At 39.3% G+C, this 23,524-nt stretch overlaps 1 protein-coding gene across 2 annotated transcripts in view; it reads right to left on the reverse strand.

Annotated features, from left to right (window-relative positions):
• The window catches only part of doc2b (double C2-like domains, beta), an 87,655-nt gene that overhangs the window by 32,575 nt on the left and 31,556 nt on the right, over positions 1 to 23,524 (reverse strand). The window contains exons 2-3 of one of the 2 annotated variants that reach the window (XM_014004027.1): positions 6,375 to 6,454; positions 1,448 to 1,471 (exon numbers count right to left, since the gene is read on the reverse strand). In XM_014004027.1, the coding sequence (XP_013859481.1) occupies positions 1,448 to 1,471; positions 6,375 to 6,454 (104 nt within the window). The remainder of the gene's footprint in view (positions 1 to 1,447; positions 1,472 to 6,374; positions 6,455 to 23,524) is intronic. The other variant, XM_014004028.1, reaches the window with a different exon arrangement.

Consider the following 23,524-nt stretch of genomic DNA (forward strand, 5'->3'; position numbering starts at 1 on the left):
AGGAATCATAGCCTTATATGGTGTTTTTGGGGTGGTAATTATGCTAATCTCCTCTCGCGTGCACGAGCAGCTGGATAGAACAAGTGTAATTTACGCAGCTCATTTACGCACTTTTCCTGAAGATAGAAGAGTTTATTGAATCTGACGTGACATGTTCGTATGAACCCTTTGTACGAACAAAAGTAAGAGAAATTTAGGATAAAAATACGAACATACGAACATTAGCACTGTGAGTAAACATTAGCACTGTGAGTAAACACTAACATTGTGAGTAAACATTAGCACCATGAGTAAACATTAGCACCGTGAGTAAACATTAGCACCGTGAGTAAACATTAGCATTGTGAGTAAACATTAGCACCGTGAGTAAACATTAGCACCGTAAGTAAACATTAGCACTGTGAGTAAACATTAGCACTGTGAGTAAACATTAGCTCCATGCACCGATGGCTGAATCTGAGCGGATTAGACTGACACCGCTGCCTTCTAAGCTGGGGTAAGGTTGCCAACAGTCCCTTATTATCCGGCGTCCAAATTTGAAGTCAAATTGAAGTGTCTCCCAATATATCGCCTTGCTTACAGTATCACAATATATCGCAATATATCGTATCGTCACCCTGTGCCATGATATGTATCGTATCGCCAAACTCTTGCCAATACACAGCCTAACAGAGAATTCATTTTCAAAACACCTGAACAGGTGGTCTGTGTTCTGACTGACATCTTAGATTGTAGTAGTTGTGTCGAACACCTGCATCTCCAATATTTATCAACATTAACGCTTTCAGTTTGGGCTTTGATTGCCAGATAATTCCATCATCTGTAGTCTGGCTGGACCAAATTTGTTTCAATCAGTGTGATTTTTTTTCTTCTTCTTTTCGGTCACAGAGCCAACCCGCCTGCTCCTCCGCCATCTGTCACGCCGCCACCAGCTCGTCTCTGCGTGTCCCGTCTGCTCGCTCTCTTCTTCAGACTCCCTCCTGTTCAGCCTTCAGACCCGCTCATGGACTTCTCAGTTTGCTGCGCGTCACTTCACACGACAAAATGTTTTTGCAACAAAGCTTTAAAAAAAGCCTGCGTGCTGCTTTTGGGTCTTATTTCTGACAAATGCAACAGTTTGATAGAAGTCTGTCAAACACGCAGAACTCCATTCTTATAACAGGGATTAAATGAGATTAAAATAAGACTAACCCTCTTACTATTCATGTAAATATAGAGAAACATTTCTTTTCTCCTTTTAAAAGAAAATTAAAYGTCTACAGTTGTGCACAAACGACAGAAATAACTTCTCACAGGAAACAGGTTTTCTGCCACAAAGTAATGAAATAACATCCCTCTGATAATGAGTTCAGGAGGTGTTTGTCGTGTTTCCATCGGATCGGATAAACCTAAAGGATTGATTAAAGGGGGGGCYGGGGTGGAGCTCCACTTTATCTCAGCAGCTTACCTTCTTGTATCTGGGGACAGGAAGCTTCGAACATAAAGCACCGACACAAAGACGGGACATGAGAGCATGCAAAAAGAAAAGAGGCGGGGAAAAAACAAGAAAAGTGAAATTAAAACAAACATTTAGAAAGACAATAAAGACAGAAAAGAAGAAGCAGTTTTTATATTTAAACAAACAAGTTGAGTGGATTTGTTGATCCAGTAAATCTGCACAAACTCAGATCTAATTTGTTTGTTTCAAACAGACGTGAATGCCGTCCGCTCACAGCCAACCGCCCGCTTTTTATTATCTTAGTATTTCAACATTTGTGTGGTGATGATGTTTACCTCCTAACTTCTTTTAATAACATCTTGGCGTTCACAAACGCGTTTTGAGCATCAGGTTTTCATGTAAACTCTATGGTGGATGCGCGTCAAGGAGCGTTGGGAAGTGCTGCACTTGACACAAGAAACGTGGAGAAATTTTTCCACACAAGGTGACTGAGACGGCTCCGTATGATGCAGCACTCACATCCAGCTTCACAGCARTGATGTGCACCTTATACAGACGTCAGTACTTATAAGATATGAATAACTTTATCACAGTTATTACCCAGAATCCCCTGCGTTCTAGTCCACTTCCTGCCCTTAGAGTGGTCTCCAGTCTGCTTGGTGTTCATAGATGCAAAATTGAAAAACTCTGGGTTTGTCAAGGAAAATATGTATTTTTCTTCATTTACAACTTGTTCCCTGAACTAAATGTGAAATAAAAAGGTAAAATCTTCAGATTGGGGTTCTGTGCAGAAAAAAAAACTGCAGCTCACTGAAGCAGAAATCATAAAACTGGGTTCAATGTGTGGATCACAGATTTGTTAGGAAGCAGGTGCAAAGTATTTTAAATCTTCCTCTTTGGGAAAACCAACAAAGACACAAAATATCTGGAGTGGTTTATTTGTGATATAAAGCCAGGCGAGCTGAAACCAGTGTTTTTATTTAGATTCAAACTGACATAAAACAGATATTCTGTCTCCAATATTTATCAAATGCTCCTTTAGGCCGATAATGCAGCCCAACCCTGACAAAAGGCTATCTTACAAAAAAAGCTTAGCAGACCCTTCGTACTTGAAATTTATTGTTTATCTAGCGGCCTCGTGCCAAAGGCCTGACAGAACCAGTATTAACTGCTCAGAGAGGAAATCACAATTGATTGTGTTGCGGCTGAGCTGCAGCGCTTCACTTCATCCTCCCTGATCAGCCCTGTGGTCTATCAGACATTTCATCAATATTTAGAGCCTAAATGTGACACGCTGAAAAGATACATACAATTACTGCTCTGATTTCTCCTCTTCCATTTGTCTGCGACACCAGGAAAAGAAAAGAAAAAGACTTTTTCATCAAATCTTTTATATAAAAGCAGCAAAATAAATAAATAACTAAAACCTTGACATAAACAGAAAGTGAATAAAAAGAAGCAGGAACATCTCAGAGGTGCAGCGCTGCAGTGGGTTTGTGTGTTTTTCCCACACCGGTGTGGGAGTGCCCGGCAGAGAAAGGGCAGACCTGCMGACGGAGGAGAATCAAAGATTGTTTAAGTGTTAATTTGGGTTGTGGAGTGGGCGGTTCTGAGCAGACGGGTCACGGGTCTGCAACTGAATCCTACAAACAGGTTTAATTCACCCAGAAGAGAAAGAATGAGGAGTCCATAGGGTTCTGCTCAGCACTGCAGGGCCTGGATCAGAACTTTGGGCCTGGGCTGGATTTTCTGGGGCAGCTGGTTCTGGCTGATTTGAAATCTGTGCCACATGTGTGTCTGTCTCCTCGCAGCGGGAAACTCCTTTTCAAATATTTTTAAAGCCTTTGTGAGGCTCCGGAGACATCGAAAATAGAGGATTTCAGATCGCAGATGTCATAAGATTCAACCGAAACGGCACTGTGGAGTTCTGATCCGGATCGGAGGAAAATCCTGAATCTGTAAAATGAGGAGATTTAAAATGTTGCTGTCACAGTATGAAGGGGTGAGATCTTCTGCAGGCTTCATGGATACCACCATCATTCAGAGGGTTTCTGCAAATATTGTCTCAGTCAAACCAGCTGTTCCTGACTGACAGATGGACTGATGGACAGACTGATGGAGAGACTGATGGACAGACCGATGGACAGACTGATGGACCGATGGACAGACCGATGGACAGACCGATGGACAGACTGATGGACAGACCGATGGACAGACCGATGGACAGACTGATGTAGAGACTGATGGACCGATGGACAGACTGATGGACAGACCGATGGACAGACCGATGGACAGACCTATGGACAGACTGATGGACTGATGGACAGACTGATGGACTGATGGACTGATGGACAGACTGATGGACAGACTGATGGACAGACTGATAAAGAGACTGATGGACAGACCGATGGACAGACCGATGGACAGACTGATGGACCGATGGACAGACCGATGGACAGACCGATGGACAGACTGATGGACAGACCGATGGACAGACCGATGGACAGACCGATGGACAGACCGATGGACAGACCGATGGACAGACTGATGGACAGACCGATGGACAGACCGATGGACAGACCGATGGACAGACTGATGTAGAGACTGATGGACCGATGGACAGACCGATGGACAGACCGATGGACAGACTGATGGACAGACCGATGGACAGACCGATGGACAGACTCATAGCTGTTGGTTAGTTAACTCACAGGAACATCACAAGCTGGAGGATGCATTGGCAAATATGTTTATTCAAATTATTTTAAAAAATATACTACAACTAATAAAAACGAAACTAAACTAAAACTAAGCATTAAAAATGCAATAGTAACTAATAAAAACGAGAAAATCCACTGTAAAAACAAATTAAAACTAACTGAATTAAAACTATTGTAACCTTGCTTCACACGTGCTGTTCAGGTTTTTACAGACAGAAAGTCCAAACAGCTAAAAAAAAAAAGAGCTGAAAAACAGAAAAAGTGTTAGCTGCTTCCTTGCTACTAAAATCTAAAAATCTCACACACTCTGTCAGCGCTCAGAGTATCTGTTGAGGCTGACTCTCAGCAACTACTACACCAAAATTTAGCTCATACAGCAACTGAGAAGGGACAAACCAAATGCTGGCAGCGGGCCTTTTTCTTTCCTTTCCTCCAGACTTGGAAGAGGAGGGTTTGGTGGTGGAGCTGGTCCAGTTGATGCTGCTAAATTTCCCTCCATCCCACACACCTTCAGTCTCTGAATTTAGTTTGTCTGTGTTGGTGTGTTTTGGATTTGGATCTGTTATTTCCTGATTTAAGAAAGGTTGTATAAATGAATCCTCGTCCTCATGACGTAAATGTTCCCCTGCTTCAACACACCTGAGAGAATGGGCTGCTGCAAAACTTGACAACATTGTGAAAAGGTAATTTAATTAACTGAATCAGGTGTGTTGAAGCAGGGAAACAGCTACAACATGCAGGATAATAGGGTCATGAAGATCTTTGATCTGAAATATAAAGTGTTTTTCTTTACATCAAACACAGTTTAAAAAATCCTGTTATTTTATTTTCATTATAAGATTTAAAACATATTCAGTGGCCTTTTTTCTTCTATTTAACCTCTTATACTGTAGTTTTGCTGGTTGGAAACTTTTTGACTTATTTTCCCAAATCAAATCTCAGAGCTATGATAACAGTGATTCGACACACAATAAATAACTGTTTATTATAAATGCATGAACACTTCTTTCAAATCCACTTTAATCCTCACTATCAGTTATGTGGTTTCAGCAAAACGGTTCCTGTTCAGGTTTTTATCACGAGCCAYAATCAATGGCATCTCCCTGGAAAAGTGCTTACCTGAGGATTAGTTGCTCGCAGGTTTTATTAGAGCAACAGCAGATTTGCAACAAAAAGAAACACTGGTAAAAAGTCGGGGTGGGTTTAGCAAACCAATTAAGGTGTGGAAATGGGCCCATAATACAATATATGAAAGAGCAAAAATGATTTTCAGTGCTTGGTCAGGCAGCAGCTGAAGTCTAGCAGCAGAGCAGTATAGAAAATAACAGCCATAAATCACCGTGGCCTTATGCCCGCTCTGCTGTGCAACACTCCTGCCAAGAACGGCTCCACTTTCCTCCAAACCAGCTATTCATGCAGACAAAAGAGTTATAGCTGCTGACGGTGGCCACCACGTCACAAACATCACTTCATCACAGCAGAAAAACAGAAAAAAAAAACTCTTAAAATGTTTGTTTCTGCTTGGCTGTTTGGTTCAGATGATGAATTCACCAACCCAGACAGAAAACAGCAGAATATCAGGAGCAAAGGTCAAAGCGAGAGAAGCTTTATTCTTTTGTTTGGACTAAAAAAGTTCTGCAATTTATTATCATAACTCAGGTTTTACCCTGCCTATCAACACAATTTAAAAACTGATGTGTAGCCTGAAGTCTGAACTTTTAAGACATTTTGAAACAGATTTTTATGGAGCAAACCTTTCCCATTAGAGTGATTTAAATTGGTCATGTGACTAGGGCATGCAGGCATCCAGGGACTCCAGGGGATTAATCGATTAATCGTGGGCAAGAATTGAGCAACAAAGCAGCCAAAGTCCAATAYTGTATATTTTGTGATTGAGTTGTCTCATGGGATAAAACAAAAAACAGTGCAGTTCTCTCTAACATCGCAGTGGGATGTGTAAAGTCATAATTTGTTTGTAACAGCATCCAAACAAACATTTTATCTGATAAATTATAACAAAATGTGAGTTCAGACTAATCTTCTCACAGTGACAGGTGTTTGTGCAGAACGAGACGTGTTTCATAAGAACTGGTGACATAAAGCACAACCAAAAAAAGGCTGAAGGTGGTTCTGATAAAAGCAGACGGAACTAAGTGGCAGTAATTACAGATAAATCTTTTGCAGAGTGATAATTTAAATGAATTGCGACGGCTCACCTTGGCTTTGTTAATGGTGCAGTGCAGTGCGTTGTTCTCCTGGTCGTACAGCAAACTGAACTCCAGGGTTCCCAGCGTGGCTGAAAGACAGACCAGACAGAAATGACTTGTGAAGAAAAAAAGGCTTCTTGGCACACAAACACAGCCACTGGRGAGAAAATTAATCCAGCTGCCTAATTTGGATCATTTGAAATGAACGTCCTCGTGGGGACTCATTGTTCTTACAGCTAATTATCAACACATATGATAAACGTTGACTTTTGTTCCATTGGTGATATTCTGTGCCCACAATAAGAGCAAACGGACCTTGACAACTAAGAAGAGGCATTAAAAAAAGTTTTAACTGGAGAACCAGACTAAACAGGATTGACATTATTGACAGATAAATTCACAGWAAATAAACAAATCCTAAAGGCATACTCTATGGGGGGCGGGGTTTGTGAACTACCAGGAAGCACATCAAACTGACCACAAAGCCTCACCAGCTCAGCACCGCTCAGTCTGGGTTTGGAGGATCTGTTTTACAGGAGAGACCAGGCTCCCTCTGGGGGTCCTGGACCAGCCTCTGAGGGTCCTGTTAGGCACCAGGATGTTGTGTTTGCAGACCCATCCATCCAGGCTACCTAACTGTGTTTACATACAATTTAAATGACCTCTTCTCTCACCAGCGGGGAAGCAAAACATTGGTTTTGAGCGACGACACATCTGCAATTTAATCTTGTTTTTGGCAGACTCCCCCCTGCCACATATGGCGGTCCATTCTGAATTATTTAACMAGCAAAGTCATGGTTACCTCAGGAGGATGCTGCATAAAAAGACAGCCCTACACTGATGATCAGTGAACTTAATTTTCTGGTGTGATTTTTATCCTTTGTCCGCCTAAACTGCCAAGAAAGAAGGATTTCTCATTTACTGGAGTGATTAAAATTATAATGTGCTACAATCTGAAGAGCAGAATAAAGACGTGTGGGGTACACAACACCTCCCTTGTTTCAAACTATTGTGTCATTAGTCACAAACACGGCATTTGTTTTCTTTACACTTTGGTATTTATATGAGCAGTTAACATGTTTAGTTTTTTTAAATTTCATAATGGTATTTGTAGCTATAAACACCTCCTACATGTTTTATCTCATCTAAGACCCTGCGCCAAGTAATGTGGGATGAACCAGCTCTTAGCTTCCCTAATATSATAATCTGTCAATGGAGAAGTTTAATTTATTATGTGTGAATCAGCTCGTCAGAACCCGAGGCTCAGGTCCTCAGAGGGGTAAGGTAAGCTCTACAGGTGGAAAAATGTCTCAGGGTTTATTTTTTATATGCCAATTTATAGCAGGGTTATGAAAAAAATCATAGGGTGAGAAGTTCAGTTCTCGAGGAGAGACCCACATCCAGAGGAACCAGTTTAAGGTGGTTTTTCTGGATGTCTTATTAAAATAAGAAGCTAACATTTAAGAGGCATCTTTCCATTCAGGGCCCATATTTATCAATCTTAAAATTACTCTTAAAAATGCTGTTAAGAATGGACTTCAGTGTAAAAACATTCTTAGCTAAAAGCTGAACCTAAAAGTCATTGATGAAGCGTCTCTGTCTAACTTTAATTGTAAGAGTAAATCTTAAGTGTCTCAGAGCTGAATTATGACACTTTGCTGCAAAGCTGATCTTGGATGACGTCATTACAAACCCCTGGCATGGACCAATCACTGCATCGGATCAGGTTCAAAAATACTTACTGAGAAATGTCTAGATAAAACTGAAAATCCTAAAATAACTTCACAATTATACTGATAGTCTGTAAATTACATAAAATGTCCTCATTTGCATCATGAATACAGATATATAGAGAAAATCTGACTTTTTTAAATCAGCTTTAAAGTTTTTTTTATGTCTCAGAGCCTGAGGAAGTGTTGAGCTCCTCTCCACTGAACTTCCTGTGCTCCATCATTGTATCATGTGAGAGATACTACGGATTGTTTTAATGAAACTTACATGAAGTTTGAGTTGAAGTAAGAACATCTAATAAAAAGAAAGAGCTTTACCCTTCATTCCCAGCCTGTTTGGCTCTTTATTCAGGGCAGCAGCAGGATCCTATTAGTTGGTTTATGAAGGTTCTGCTTGAAACTTTTTTTTTTTTTTACCAGCAGATGCTGAAGCCAAAGAGGCCTGGAGCTGTGGGGTCCGGCTCAGATGCCACATCGCTGTGAACTCAACAGGAGGATAATAAAGTGACRCTTTTTTTTAGCTGCACAACCTAATTTCTCTGACTCAGGAAAAGGTGGGAGCCGACTCATTCTTTTTCAAGTGGCTACTTAAAGAAGTACTGAAAGCAATAATTAAACAATTTACCAGGAAAGTATGAATAATTAGGTAATTTTGAGCAACGGAAGGAACATATTAAAGTATTAATTATTTGCACCAGAGTCTTACTTAAAGGTCATGAGTCATTCTGACATGAAATGACTTCAGATTTCAGCGTGCCGGTGTGATTCCTGCCCTTTTCATGACTAAGACAAATGTCATCAACAGAGAACTGACTTGGGAGTGTGTGGAAATGATGAGACGTTGAATAAAACAAGAAGCTTGTTTGTTGTTGGCAGCAGGAGCTGCAGGTACTGCCACTGTTTGCCAGCGAGTGAAGGATGACAAGTGTTCAAATGTTTACAGCATCATCATTTCTCCGACAAAATATTTGGTTCCTGCTGCGGGTAATGACTTGCGTTCTGAGGGGAACACTCGCCCATCTGAGACACCGTTTRAAGCTACATTTTGAAGCAGGCAATTTTTATCTTTTAACCATGTTTTGAGGCCTCGGATTCACATGGATGTCACCAAAAAAACGGGGGAACATTTTCCGGAGAGGCCAATGATTTGAAGTCCACCAGAAAACCACCAGGCATGCAAAATCATCCAATCATTTATAATAATGTTGTAAAACTAGTGTCACATTTTTTACCAATTCTTTATGCTCCAAACGCTGGCAGTTATTGTTTATTAAAGCTATAAAGAAAAGGTACATTTGATACGAAATGGTCCCATCCTTCTGAAAGCTCCATTTCTTCCATCATGATCCATTAACCTATGAAAACACTAAGTAATAGCATCCGCTGCACAGAGTGTTCATGTGGGCAAATCTCAAGGCACATTAACCTGAGCAAATTTCAGATGAACCTGTTCCTCGTAGCAAAAACATGCAGCTATAATAAAGAGGCAGATAGGCCTGATGGTCAGACGTGGCTCCATGTGATCTGAGACCAATTTTTACATTTCAATAGCCGACGGGACCGTGAACCAAAGGAAGCTCTTTTGCAGAGGTCTATAAAGTACTTGAAAAAATAACTAAGTAAAAGTAAAAATACCTTAACAGAAAATGACTGGTAAAAATAAATGTCACTGATGAAAAAACGACTTAAGTAAAAGTTATAAAAGCATTCACAAAAATTGGGAAAGTAGAAGTAAAAGTACTTTTCCACGCTCTCTAACAAATACACTGTTAAATTTACAGAACCAAACTGGCTCCACAAAACCAAGTTAATTAAATTGGTCAATTTCTTTAGCATAAAATATGTATATTGCCTCAAATTTACTCTACTAAGTTTAGTGTAAATAGATATGATTTAGTTGAGTAAATTCAACACTTAACTTTTTTAGAGCACATAAACAACTCCTTTCATGATGAGTTTAGACAGATTTAAATTATAACAAGTAACTAGGTGTTAAACAAGTAAAAGTATAATTTTTAGGTTTTAAAAGTAACTAAGTAAAAGTAAAAATACTTGGTAAAATTACAAATCCTCAAAAAAATTACTTAAGTACTGTAGCAAAGTAAATGTACTTAGTTACTATAAACCTCTGCTCTTTTGTGATGGAAAAATACCAAAAACTAGGCAGGATTTTATCAAAAATCAAAGGAGTGTTGGATGAATCATCAACATTCTGTTATGTTCCAGGAAGTTTTAAATCACCATTAAGAGAACCTTCAAATGTACTTTTTGATTTTTTGTCGTGTTGTTGACAGTAGAGCTGAGGATTATTATATAGTGCGTATAATTTACAAGCCTTTCAGCATCACTTATTGGGAGGCGTCGTACATTTTCAGTTGACGTGACAGGCGGCGTGTTGCTCGTGTCACAAAGCTTTGATGATCTGCTCTTTGTCTGCGTGGAGTTAATAGAGCTGATGAGGTGGGGAGGGGACAAACGGGGGGACAGCCGGCAGGGACAGGAGGACAAATGATTGATGACTCCTGTCAGAGCTGTCACAGCGATGCTCTGCTAAGAGTCGCGCCGCAGCAGCAGCTCGATTACTTCCCCTCAGGCGAGGCGGCAGGGACGGCTGAGTGACGCTGACTGGTGTTGTACACGAGTTCTGCAGTTACACGGCAAAACCACGACTCTCTGCGCACGCCTTCACGTCCACACGACGACTTCATCGGAGCGGATCTGTGGGTTTTACATGAAGCAAATTAAAACTGAGCTGATTTGAACAAACGCAACAACTAATGAGCACAGCCTGTGAAACAGCAATACAATTAGTTTTTTTTTCTCTTAGGTAGAATGAAGATGCAATTAGACCACTAATGGAACCAAATAGCTCCAAGTCAAATTGGACAAATTGATTGGAAACTAATGCATCTTGTGAAAGTGGGTCAAACACACGTCGTACCCTAACAACCATGTCCCATTATTTAAAAAAGTGTATAATGAGTTAGTCCAATGTTTTTTAATATGGAAGAAAATCTTACTCTTTTTTGTTAAATCTGGTTTTATCCACAAAATACCTGTTTATTTTAAAACTGGATTCAAAACTAAGAAAATTGTCTATATGTTGACATAAAACTGGTTCAACTGTTAAGTTTAGGAGCTTTTTTGTGCACKAATGACTCAAGTTAAAGTTACGTAACCTCAACAAACAAAAACAGAAATCCATTGCCATCCATCCATCCAGACTCTAAAAAACATCCAGAAAGCCTGAAGAACTATTGATCAAAACCACTTGAATAGATTACAAGAGAACTGGGCTGTTTGGAAGCAAAGCATGAGATCGTGAGCTGACATTTCTGCTGCGTGAGGCCTGAAACATCCGAGCAGCATTTTAACTTTTGCCTTTTACCAGAGATCCTGACCCCATCATCCCTCAGAGGAGGTTAAATTAGGCTAAAGTCACGAGATTCTTAAAYGCAACCATTCCTTTAAACACATCTGATTAAACTTCTGTTTAATCCAGGTAGATTAAAATCCTGAGTCAGACTGTTAGTATGGAGAAAGCTGGAGAAGTTCCACGGTGCACATTTTGCCACTGTACAACAGTCAAACGAACAAACTGGTTGAGTGCTAATTTGTCTGCACTCTGCGGTGCTCGAATGAACAATTAAACTGCACGTTTTGTTTCAGCCGGCCTCTTACTAACGTGGAAAGCTCTCAGGAGGGGCGACAGGTCCAGTCAAACAGTTGCTTTGCCTTTCAGCACAGAGCTGATTGGTCACCTTCGCAAAGTAATCTGTGATTGACAAAACGCAGTATTTGCAGAAACATGATGAAAACGTCCACCTACAGAGAAGATTATTTGGTTCTGGAACTCATGACTGCACACATTTGCATGTTAATGAGAAAGGAGAATCGTTGAGAAGGGAGCAACACGTTCATGCCTTCAGGAGGAGTTCAAACCGTTTCAGWGCAGCTGAAGGGTTTCAGTTTGGAAACGTTTGACTCGTTTAAACATGTCTGAYTTATCAGACCTGTGTGTAACATTAACATACAGCAGCAGGCTATAAAGCTTCAAAAACAGGTGCCTTTTAAATGAAACTGTTGAGATCCTGAGTTTTATTGCTTTCTATTGATTTTACTGTAATTGGTTTTACTGTGGAAGTTTATTTTATTTATCTAAACCTCTGTTTTAGTGGTTTTTATTGGACTTCAGTTCACCTGCACTGCTTTTATAGCTTAACATTTATCTAGAAGTTTGGGTTTAAGACAAATACATATTATTCTACTAAAACACAACATAATATATGACTGTAATTGGTTTTACTGTGGAAGTTTATTTTATTTATCTAAACCTCTGTTTTAGTGGTTTTTATTGGACTTCAGTTCACCTGCACTGCTTTTATAGCTTAACATTTATCTAGAAGTTTGGGTTTAAGACAAATACATATTATTCTACTAAAACACAACAAAATATATGACAAGATAAATATAATTCAATTAAATAGTTTAAGGTTTTCCTTGATTCTAAAATATTTCTATATATACAGTATATTCTTGGTTTAAAAACGAAGTGTAGATAAGTCTGTAAGACCAGGAGGAAGCCAAACAAATGCTCATTAAAAACATTTGACAATAAAACAACTAAACATGTTCAAACTGCTTTTACATTTTTATTTTGCATWTAGTTCTGCAGGATAATCCCATTAGAAATAAAGCTGATTTCAATTTTAACCTTCCATCCAAGCCAACAGGTAAAGCAAAATCCAAATAAAAAAAACTTTTTTCAGTGAAAGAGCTAAAAAGCAGCTTTTTACAATCCCATTACAAAGAGCTAATGTCCAGATACGAGCCTCGAGCTGATCCCAGAGTTTTATTTCACTATCTGTAAACGTCAAAGTKTGGAACTGATGGGATCAGTCCCTCTGAGACCTGTTCAACTTTAACTTTTATTCTTCCAAACGGTGCAGCTCATTTTAAGAACATGAAATTATTTTACATTATTTAACAGCTGACACCTGAGCAGATCAGAGCTGCAGAGAATCATCAACTCTGAGCTGAGAGGAAAGCTTGGCCTCACGTCGGCCGCATCATGACCCGAGGTTTTACTCACAGTCGTGAAGAATCTGATTTGGTTATTAGATCAGCTGTACAGAAGAGCTGTAAAGTATGATGGGGAAGCAAACATCCTGGGAAACAGGAAACTGAGATGTTTCTTAGAAAGCCTCAGAACTCATGTCTGTCAGCACAAACACAGTAGATGTTAGTTTAATGTTTTTTGCAACTGTTTTATTATAAAAGCTCTAGTCTGCATTTTTACACGTTAAAAGTTTAGTAAACCTCTCAGTAACTCTCTGTGGAGCTCATTGAGTCTGTTGGTGTAAATTCTCYCGGGCCCTCCAGCGATGCACTGGTTCTTCTTTTCATGTTTTGGTAGGAGTTCACTCCTGCCTCACAGAGGTTTGGCCATTAACTAAGTTAATTTACAATTCCTAAGGGGCCAAATTATGTTTAGACATTTATGTTATAAATAAAAATGACTGTAATTTCTCAAATACTCCAATCCGAAAGAAGCAATTAGGCATCCTGGCAGCCAAGGTCAATGGAAGTAGAGGGCGGYTACGACTAAGCAATCATTTTTGGAGACTAAAGAAAAATCTATTAGAGTCTGTTAAATTTACTTTTCTTATATGAAAGGTTCAAATTAAATGAGGATTCTAATTTTAATCCAGGTGGGCTTTTAGGATTTTATTTTGGAGGAATTTGCGAGGTTCGCTTTCTGTCCAAATAATTGATGTCAGAATCAGCCTGCATTTAAATTCATAATGAGCTGACCTTTACATACCCTGCAGCAAAAATCCATAGAGAGCATTGATGGAGCAGGTTGGAGCTCCATCAGAACAACAGAAAATAAAGAGACACTGAACAACAGTCCTGCATTTTCTGATGGATGACAAAGGATGGTTTTTTTTTGCCCTCTAGGAAATCTTTCTGCGCTATTAAACTTGTTTTCTCCTCACCTGAATCATCTGCCTGCCGAGTTCACCAATACTGCCGGGGAACACCATTAATTATTTCCAAGACCAGCACGCCTCATTTCTGACGGCCTTTAAAAGAGCTGCAGCTGTATTTTATATAGGATGGATAAAAAGAATCGAACAATCAGTGCATTAAGTTTTCTTTGAATGATTCATCCGTCTGGAGTCGGGTCTTGGAGGCAGCAGATTGATCAGGCAGACGTCTCTTTCCAAAGTCACCTCTTCCACCTCTTCTGGGACGACTCCAAGGTGTTCCCAGCCCAGCTGAAGATATAATCTCTCCAGCGTGTCCTGGGTCTTCCTGGGATGTCCTTAGAGTTGGACACATCCAACTGTGTCCAGGGATTATCTTTACCAGAAACACCTCAACTGGTTCCTCTGTGGAGGAGYAGCAGCTCTACTCTGAGTCTCTACAGAGAACTGGACTTCTGTCCGTCCACTAGAGCTGCTTGATTGATCGTTTGAGCATCATCATCACAATGTACCTGTGTGCAACAGTCACACTGCAGGTCCTGTGATGTAGGAGGCAAATTAAATCAACGTGTTATCTATCGACTAAACCATAAATCTTCACACTAAACGGCCGCGTTACAGCTTTTATTTTGAAAGGCCCTACCGGTCACCGTGAGGAGAAAACAGGATCTGCTTTCACTTATCTTTCATCCAATTAAAATAATTAAATATCTGTTGCATTAGCAGGACTGGGGCGACGTTTTGTTCATTAGAGTCCAGACACAAACCTCTGTGATCCTGATGTCTTAAACCCGACTAATCCGTTCAGGAACGCGAGCAGAAAATCTATCATCCAGAGAGCTGCTGGTCAAAATTTCCTCCGTGGAGCAGAACAGATAAAACACTRATGATCCACTGGGCCAACTGTGGGCTGCACTTTTGTTCGTTTATTTATTATGAGTGAGAACAAAGATGAAGGGAGATGCCGAGCCCAGAAGCCTCCCTGGAGAGGAGTTATCTTTTCTACCCTTCTGTACGTTCGACCCAGTGGATTAAACCGGCCAACGAGTGCTTCCTGCTTCTGCCCCCTCCCCAGGGATATGAAATTCTATATAAGGAAGTGACAGAGTAAAAGGTAAAGAGGACTTCATGAGAACGAATAAAACGCTGGACAGACACACAAAGACACCAAGTTTTGTCATGTTTGCTGAATTCTGTCTTTTCCTCATTAGATATAAATATATATTAAGGTTATATTGTATACAACAAAGCAGTAAGAGAGTTTCATCCATCAGATAAAAAGAACTACAGCAAGTACAGGTGATGTTTGACTTAATGACATTGTTTTTTTATTCTATTTTACCTCCTATATTTTTCATATTAGGCCACAGGCGATCGCATAAACATCTACTGCAAGCCCAAATGTTTGATGACATGAAAAACAAGCCGAAGGGAACAGACACATTTTTTGCTGGTAATAAATGATGCATAGATTTGACTTATTTTGTGCAAAAATCTAATAGACCGTTCCAACATAACCATCAAATAAAGGAGGAAAACTACAATTCAAAGGATTAAAGTGAACAATTTGGGGTATTTAATCAATTCAGTCTTGGAGGCACAAAGACCTCAAAAATGTTCACTTTTTAATTAGTTTTTTAAATAATAAAAGATGTTTAGAATCCAAAGGTTATAAGAAACTAAAGAAAAATAGTTTACCGGTACTTCCTTTTCTTCCTCACCCTGAAAGACCAGAACAACACCCTCATATTTTACTCTTGTAAACAAAACATCACAAACTCCTCCTGCTTGAACCTGATGCAGCGTCTCGGGTTTTCTGGTTAAAACCATGGTTTCAGATTCAAGAAAAATAATGGAGCCGTCCTACAGGAGCTGCAGGAAGCCTCATACCTCTCACATTAAATCAAATGCCATCACAGTTTTTGTTCAGTTTGGAGAAATTATTTACCTTATTTTGACATTTTACTAAATGTCTACAACGGAGCATTATATACATGTTATAATTATTAATCAGCTTACACTACATAGTAGGGCTGGGTGATAAAACAATATATATCTTGATCAATATCAATAGAAAATACGTCCAATAAAATGTTTTTTTTTACCGCTTCAGTAGAAAGCAGAACTGAATATCAGAATATTAGTATCTTAGCTTCTTCATCATCAGTGGCTTTTTTTAATAGGAGAAAAAGAAAGAGAAAGAAAAAAGTGAAATGCAATGGGAAAGAGTGCAAGAGAGATTAGAAGATATGTGAAATATGTGTTGAGAAAACACAAGACAGCACACCTGACTTCTTGGCTCCACACCTACAAAAACAAAGATAGCAAAACCACAGCAACAAAAATGCACATCTRTATAATAAAATGTTGATAATTTCACTAAACTCTGATCCAGAACCGCACAGCATTCTGGGTGATGTAGGCAGAGGAAAKGCTTTAGCTGCTAAACCTTTCACAGCCCAGCCAACTAACAACTTGTTGAGCTGTTTCATGTTTCGCCTCAGAAAAAAACAGGGAATGAAAGGAGAAAATGATGCAACAATTCAAGAGGAAATTGTGGATAAAGAGGAAAGGCACGTCACCAGTTTGGCAGGATTAATCAGCTTTTTTCTTGTGTTTCTTATTTTAAATAGGTGAAACAGAAAACCAAAAGAGTAATATGAAATTCTTGTATCCTGAWACATTTTTCAGCCATGTCGCCCAGCCCTAACCCAGGGTTTAAAAACAGTTTTGTTTCTGTTCATTTCAAAGCTAAATAGGACTCATTCATTAAAGAAATAAATGAAAAGGCAAGAGGACGATAAGTGATTCAGTGCTGAACTATAGAMTAGGAGTTGAAGAAGTTTGCTAATCAAATGATGAATTTCTTGGAGCCACTTTCTGATGTGAAGAGGCCTCAACAATGAATCACTTCCCTGGCTCTGCAAACAGATGATGTACAGTTCAGCAAGCCAGGAAAATGTCACGTCTGATTGTGGCACATACGGAGCGATCTGCAGCCTGCTGACGCTTTCAGCAGGAAGATGTATGTTGCATGAAAATAAAAGCTACATGGCGAGATGGGGCTCTGTGTGATGGAGCGCTGCCCTAATCTTCGTGTCTGATCCGTGCCGGGCATCGACCTGCCTACGTAGTGCGTCGCTGCAGCCAGCGGCTCAGATAGCAGAACAAAGAGCAAACATGAAGCAACGCCACAGAGCTTATCAGCGTCACGGTAAATTACAAACCTCATCCTGACGGCCTTCTTTTTCCTGCATCTTTATATGTTTTTGTCTTTAAGCTTTTTCTAAAAGGATGAAGCACATCTCTTCCAGGCTTCCTGAGATGAAGGAAGCTGCTCATGTTCAGAACGTTTCGGTTTACATGACATGCCTGTTGGTTGAATCATTGCTGCGCGGTGACACCTGCCTCCGGAGAGCGCAGCAAGTCAAACACCATCCAAMAAACACATCTGATCTGTTTCCAGATGCCTCCTCTCTGCATTGATAAACAGATCTGCTTTAAAAGCTCTTTGTAAGCTGCACATATGAGAACACGTCAGTGATGTTTGATCAGTCCCAGCTGTATATAATAAGAAAGGATTCTGACCACAATTTCTGAACAGAAAAACTACAAACATGACTTCCTTCTTTTACAAAAAGAAACATTTAAACACTTATCACTGCTACCTTCTGTGGTTCATATTGCTTAATATAATAACTTATTAATATTTAAATTAAATTTTAATGTTTTTATATCAATGAGGATACTCTAAGWAAACAAATTAACATGTTGACCAGAAAGTCAGAAGGCTGTATTTATATTTTTTAACAGATTGTAGAGGAAACGATGAACCATGAGCAGCTTGTTTAATGACACTGAAGATAATTTGTCACATAAATATATTCTGTTCACTGGAAGCTGAAGTTTCCCCTTTAAGAGASTGTTTTATGTTTGGCCAGAGTTTGTTTGGCTTAGAAATTAGCTTTTTCTATTTGAGAGAAATAAGTAAAACACAGTCATTTTTCCTTTTTAATCAGCTCCACAAGATATACACAATTTATTATTCTAAAATAACTGCCTGTTTTGTAAAAAAATACTTTCTGAGTGTTCGGCTCTTTCCAGTGGTGGACACAGCTAGGTTCACGAACCACTAACCCAATAAACAAGAATCTTAGCTCCGCTGTCGATAAAAAACATGTAAGACGGGATAATTTTTATTTAGTTCAGAATAAATGGCATAAAAATATAAGTTTAAAACTTGTGAATTTTTTTAGTGGATTTAACATTAGGGGAACCTAATTTAGTGGAAGCTAATCGGTCCGCTAACGGTTTCTAAAGTAAGCAAAAAGAAAAATAAAAAAAAAAAAAAAAAAAAAAAAAAAGGCTAAAACACTAAATAAGAATCAAGATTTGCTATTGGTGGGTTAGTGGTACTGTGCCCAATTGGCTGGACATTGGCCTCAGTAGCCTGCAGTAGGCTACATACATGCGGTATATTTCATCTGCTAACATGCTAACTCCTGGAACTTGTCTCAAATGTTTTTTTTAAACAGCACGTGATGCTTCTCTGGTATTCCAGCCACGATCAATTGATGACGTCTTTTTTTTTTTTAAATGAGAATACAATTGATGGAGTTTACCCTGGCTAACTTCAGCGTGCAGTATGCTGCAGTTGAGCTGCCGAAATCTCATTGGATTGTCGCAGTTTCATGATGAAAATTGTGTCATTCTGTTTGCACTGTCAACGTTTCGGGACCTTCTTATCGCAACCGGCTGGCCRAACTTTTTACCCCCTCCACACAGGAACTAATTGTGCGATTGGTCAGAAGTTGGTAGGAGTATCAGCTGTGTTTTTTCCACATTGCAGACTTCAGTGGGAGGAAACCCTGTGCGGTGACGTATACCACAGCAGGAAGGGTTTCCCAGGAGCTTGGCACAGTGTGTCTCAGGGGCTATGAAAGATGTGTTCAAAAACAAACGTCTAACAACTACGTGACTGYGCATCATCTGGTTGGCTGCCGATTGACCAAGAAGCCATTAATGAAGCCTTTAATGAAGCCTTGGAGCAACAGGTTTAGTCAAAATTGCAGCTGGAGTTTGTTTTGTTGATTCTGAATGTTCCGCGGCACATTGTGATATTTGATGAAGCACCTTGGAGTATTGACATGATTGTTGATTAAATAACTTGACCTGCTGCTCCCTCCACTAAGTTCCAGTCCATTTACTTTTAATGTCCACTTAGTTGAGGTCTCAATCATCCATCCATCAACCAGGGCACAAAATGAAAATAACAARCACCCAGTCCAAATTGTCATCTAGAGTTTCTTTATGCTGTATCCCCATCTTCTTCTGAATCCCTGTTATTGGTTGTGTGTTTGTAGCAGTGTGCGTTTGTAGCCGTGCCTGAGCTCACGTGTGTTTATCTAGTGTGCTTGCATGCATGCATTAGATCTGTATAACGTGATTATGGTATCTGCCTGCACTCCGGGTCTTTCCAAACCAACGAGAAACAGACAGTCTAATCTTGTTGGTTGCTAGGAACTGGGTGAGCTGGGGACCAGGAGGAGATAGACGGTTTTCTATCCCCAATCAAATAGCTCACCACACTGAGATCGAATTGATCTAATATCAGTGAGGGGGGAGGTGGGGGGGGGGGACAAATGGGTGGCTGCTACAAGTGGGATATGCATTTGGCTGAAAACAACCATATAAAATGCAATGTGGCAACACGTGGTGGCTGTGTAGCTGAATGATTCGGGTAAGCCGAGGTCAAGAGATGCATGGAAATGAGCTAAGGTTTAGTCCCTGACCGAGGCTTCCCAAGAGAAAATGACTTTCATCCATTTTCATGGATTTGATTAACCATTTTCATGAATATTTCTGTTGGGTTTGGGGTGCATTAATGTTTGGATTCAACAGACTGTAGCAGAGAAGTCCAAATGTTATTCTTTTATAAATTATGTTCTTCATTTGGACAAATATTTAGTGGCAACAGGCAGCTGCTGGCACTGTCTKCTATACTATAAAGTGTTTTATAGGAAGCTACAGAACACATTTAATAGTACATCATGAGMTRTTGCATTAAACAAGCAGCATGATAAATGCTCTAACAGAGACTACTTATTACAGAGGCTACCTTTAAGGGTGAATCCCATTTCAGCCCTTGTCTCTACCACTTAGACATAGCCTTATGTTTTGCACGCTCACCTCTAGCCCTTTGGCTGTCCCAATTCGTTCAGGGAAAGAATTGGCCAGGCTTTCTAGAAACTGATTATTTAGAGGCACAGTGCAGAAAGTCAAGCTTGTTTTACCCAAAATGTACTTTATGATGGCCTAGTAGCAAAACTCAAAAATCTATTTTTTCTGAAAAGGCAGAAGTTCTGGGCTTGTTTGTTTGTTTTTAGTACCTGTCAAAAGACGAGTTGCTGGGTTTTGGATAACTTGTGAGGAATACAAAGCATCAAGGACATAAAGGTTATAAACCTTCAATTACACAAACTGTAGACTGGAGAGTCAAACTCCTTTAACTATATAAGCACTAACCTTTATCATTGTTAGTTAATGGCCAAATAAAAACTTATATTTAGATGTAGGGGTAACACTGTGAACTGGGATTGGTCATAGTTCAAATTCACTCCACTTGTATGCACTCTCAGATATTTTAAAAGTTTCTAATTTTGCATGTGTGGCTCACAGCATGATTCATCTCAGTATCAACAGTTTGCATCGCTTCAACATTAAAAGGTTCTCTGGTATTCTCTCCGCCTCCGATTCCACTTCATTTAGGATCCAGATGCAGTTTTATTCAACTGGGTTTCCTATATAAAACGCTCACATTAACTTGTTTTCCCCCTGACACAAACGCCATCATTTTACAGCAGAAAACACCTCACCCAGCCAAAACACGTGTATAAATCCTTCCAGCAGTGAATCTTGTGTGGATGAACCTGCCCTGGGCCTCAGCTGTGATCGTCTCCTGCCTTATTTACTGTACTTCTCTCCCTGTTAGCCCCTCTCTTGATCCTGTGTCACCTTTACGGTTCATCCTTTGCAGAATCACTAAGCTGTAAACAACCACACAGGAGTGAAAGGAGATTTCCTGCTGGAATCGAGAAACACAAGCAAGAATGTGCACATTTTCTAAAGCATTTAACAAAAAAAAAAAAAATACAAGATGTTTTAGGATGGCTTTTTTTTTATAAATAAGATGTTATAAAAATGACAATGAACAGGAAATGTGTGAWACTGAACCATGCCTTTCTGCATCGTCTACTTTTCTGGATAAATTGTCAACAATTAYCTGTCAGCCTGAAACTACATCTTTATTTTGATGATGAACTCACATATAAAGACATTCTGAGGCTACGTTCACACTGCAGGTCTCAAATATGTTTTTTCTGTCAACCTGTAGTGGGAACAGCCTTAAAGAGACCTGCAGAAGAAGCCGTGACGTCACACATCACACTGTATACGGCAGGAAATATGGATGCTWTGAAAATATGAGACCAGGTTTAAAATCTTAGGGATGAAGCGTCACAGCGGAGTTATAAACGGACGGTCTTTGGGTGATTTATGAATGAATGAGGGTAGAAAAACAGAACCTGAGGACAAACGGCAAACACTGTGACCACATATCGAAAGCSCCCACCAGTCATCCTGACGATAGGAGATGAGCAGAGATGATAGGATCTGTGAGTTGGGAGGGGGCTCCTGGTGGTTTCTAAAAAAAATTGCCTCTAGATCAATAACCTGCTGTCAGACATGGCTTCAGTGTTTTTTGTTTTTAACCCTGGGTTGAATAMTAAAACACCTCATGGTATATATTTAAGGAGAAACTGACAAACGGCTGTTTTATCAATGTGAGACTTGTTTCTCTGCTAAATGAACATGCTTTAAAACATTTGTTTTTTAAACTTTTTGAACAAACCAGTAGAGATAAACAGCTTCATGTAAAAAAAACAGATGTTCTGTTAGGTAGCTGCAGTTCCTTCTTTTGTGTTTTTACTGGCATTGATTTTTCCTCCTTCACAGATATTTCATACGGCTTCATATTTACCTGCTGRTATTTTTTATTTTGGATTCCCAGAGTCATCCTCTGACTGCAGCAGAGAGGAAAACATTGAATTTGACTAAAACAAGATGCAGGCGGATGTACAGATGACTAAATAATTGACTGTTTTTTCAGTGTTTGGTTTTTTTTTGTTTCTGTGTCAATGTTTTATTGGAAAAATAGTTTATGAACCACTGGGTAGATTTTTGAAACTCTCAGAAGGTAAACAATGGATTGCCACCAAATTAAAGATGGCTGTCATTGGGTGTATTGGAGTAGCTGCATCTTTCGCTCCCATCGTTTGGCATTTTAGATGTTTTGGATATGAGTTAATTAACGCTGCCAATTAATTCTATGTAACATTAGAAAAACAGGCTGAGAGCTTATGCCAGATGGGAAGATTAGTCTGTTTTTACTTAATATTTTTAGTCCCAAGACAATCAAAGCCAGACTAAAGGTCTGATTGTGCAGGCGGCTCTGTTTTAATCAGCATTATGAAGACTGAATACATTTTAACATCAACTTAAACATTTGTCTTTTATTGTTGATTCTGTTGCATTTGAAGCTTTTCATTTGTGAGGATTTATTAGAACCCCGACGCCGCCCACAYCCACTGCTGCCTTCGCTTTTAAAGAGCATCTGGAAATTAAATGGAACAGAGATAAAACTGGAAAAATTACATTTTCACAGAAAGAAAGCAAAGTGAACGCTGAGAGCTGAATGACAATCTGACACTAATCTGTGAAAGTTAGAACAAGCACAGGACAAGCTAAAACTATCAGAACACAAGCTAAAACTATCAGAACACAAGCTAAAACTATCAGAACACAAGCAAAAACTATCAGAACACAAGCTAAAATGAGCAGAACACAAGCTAAAACTCTCAGAACACAAGCTAAAACTATCAGATCACAAGCAAAAACTATCAGAACACAAGCTAAAATGAGCAGAACACAAGCTAAAACTCTCAGAACACAAGCAAAAACTATCAGAACACAAGCAAAAACTATCAGAACACAAGCTAAAATGAGCAGAACACAAGCTAAAATGAGCAGAACACAAGCTAAAATGAGCAGAACACAAGCTGAAATGAGCAGAACACAAGCTAAAATAATCAGAACAAAAATTTTAATGAGCAGAATGGTGAAAAACAAAGACAAGCTGCAAAATTACAAGCTAAAATAGGGAAAACGGTAGCTAAAAGCTAAAATTATCGGATTAACAGCAAAATTATAAAATCAGAATACTGGTTAAAAATTGCAGCAGAACTAACTGTAGCTAAAACTGAAATCAATTAAAAAGTAACTAAAATCTGAAACCAAAAAAGTTGTTAAAATTTTAAATTATCTAAACAGTAAATAAAAACATTAACTAGGAAAATGTTAGCTAAAAGTAGCAGACTAAGAC

The sequence above is a fragment of the Austrofundulus limnaeus genome, unplaced genomic scaffold, assembly GCF_001266775.1.
Source record: "Austrofundulus limnaeus strain Quisiro unplaced genomic scaffold, Austrofundulus_limnaeus-1.0 Scaffold21, whole genome shotgun sequence".
In the NCBI taxonomy this organism is placed as follows: domain Eukaryota; kingdom Metazoa; phylum Chordata; class Actinopteri; order Cyprinodontiformes; family Rivulidae; genus Austrofundulus; species Austrofundulus limnaeus.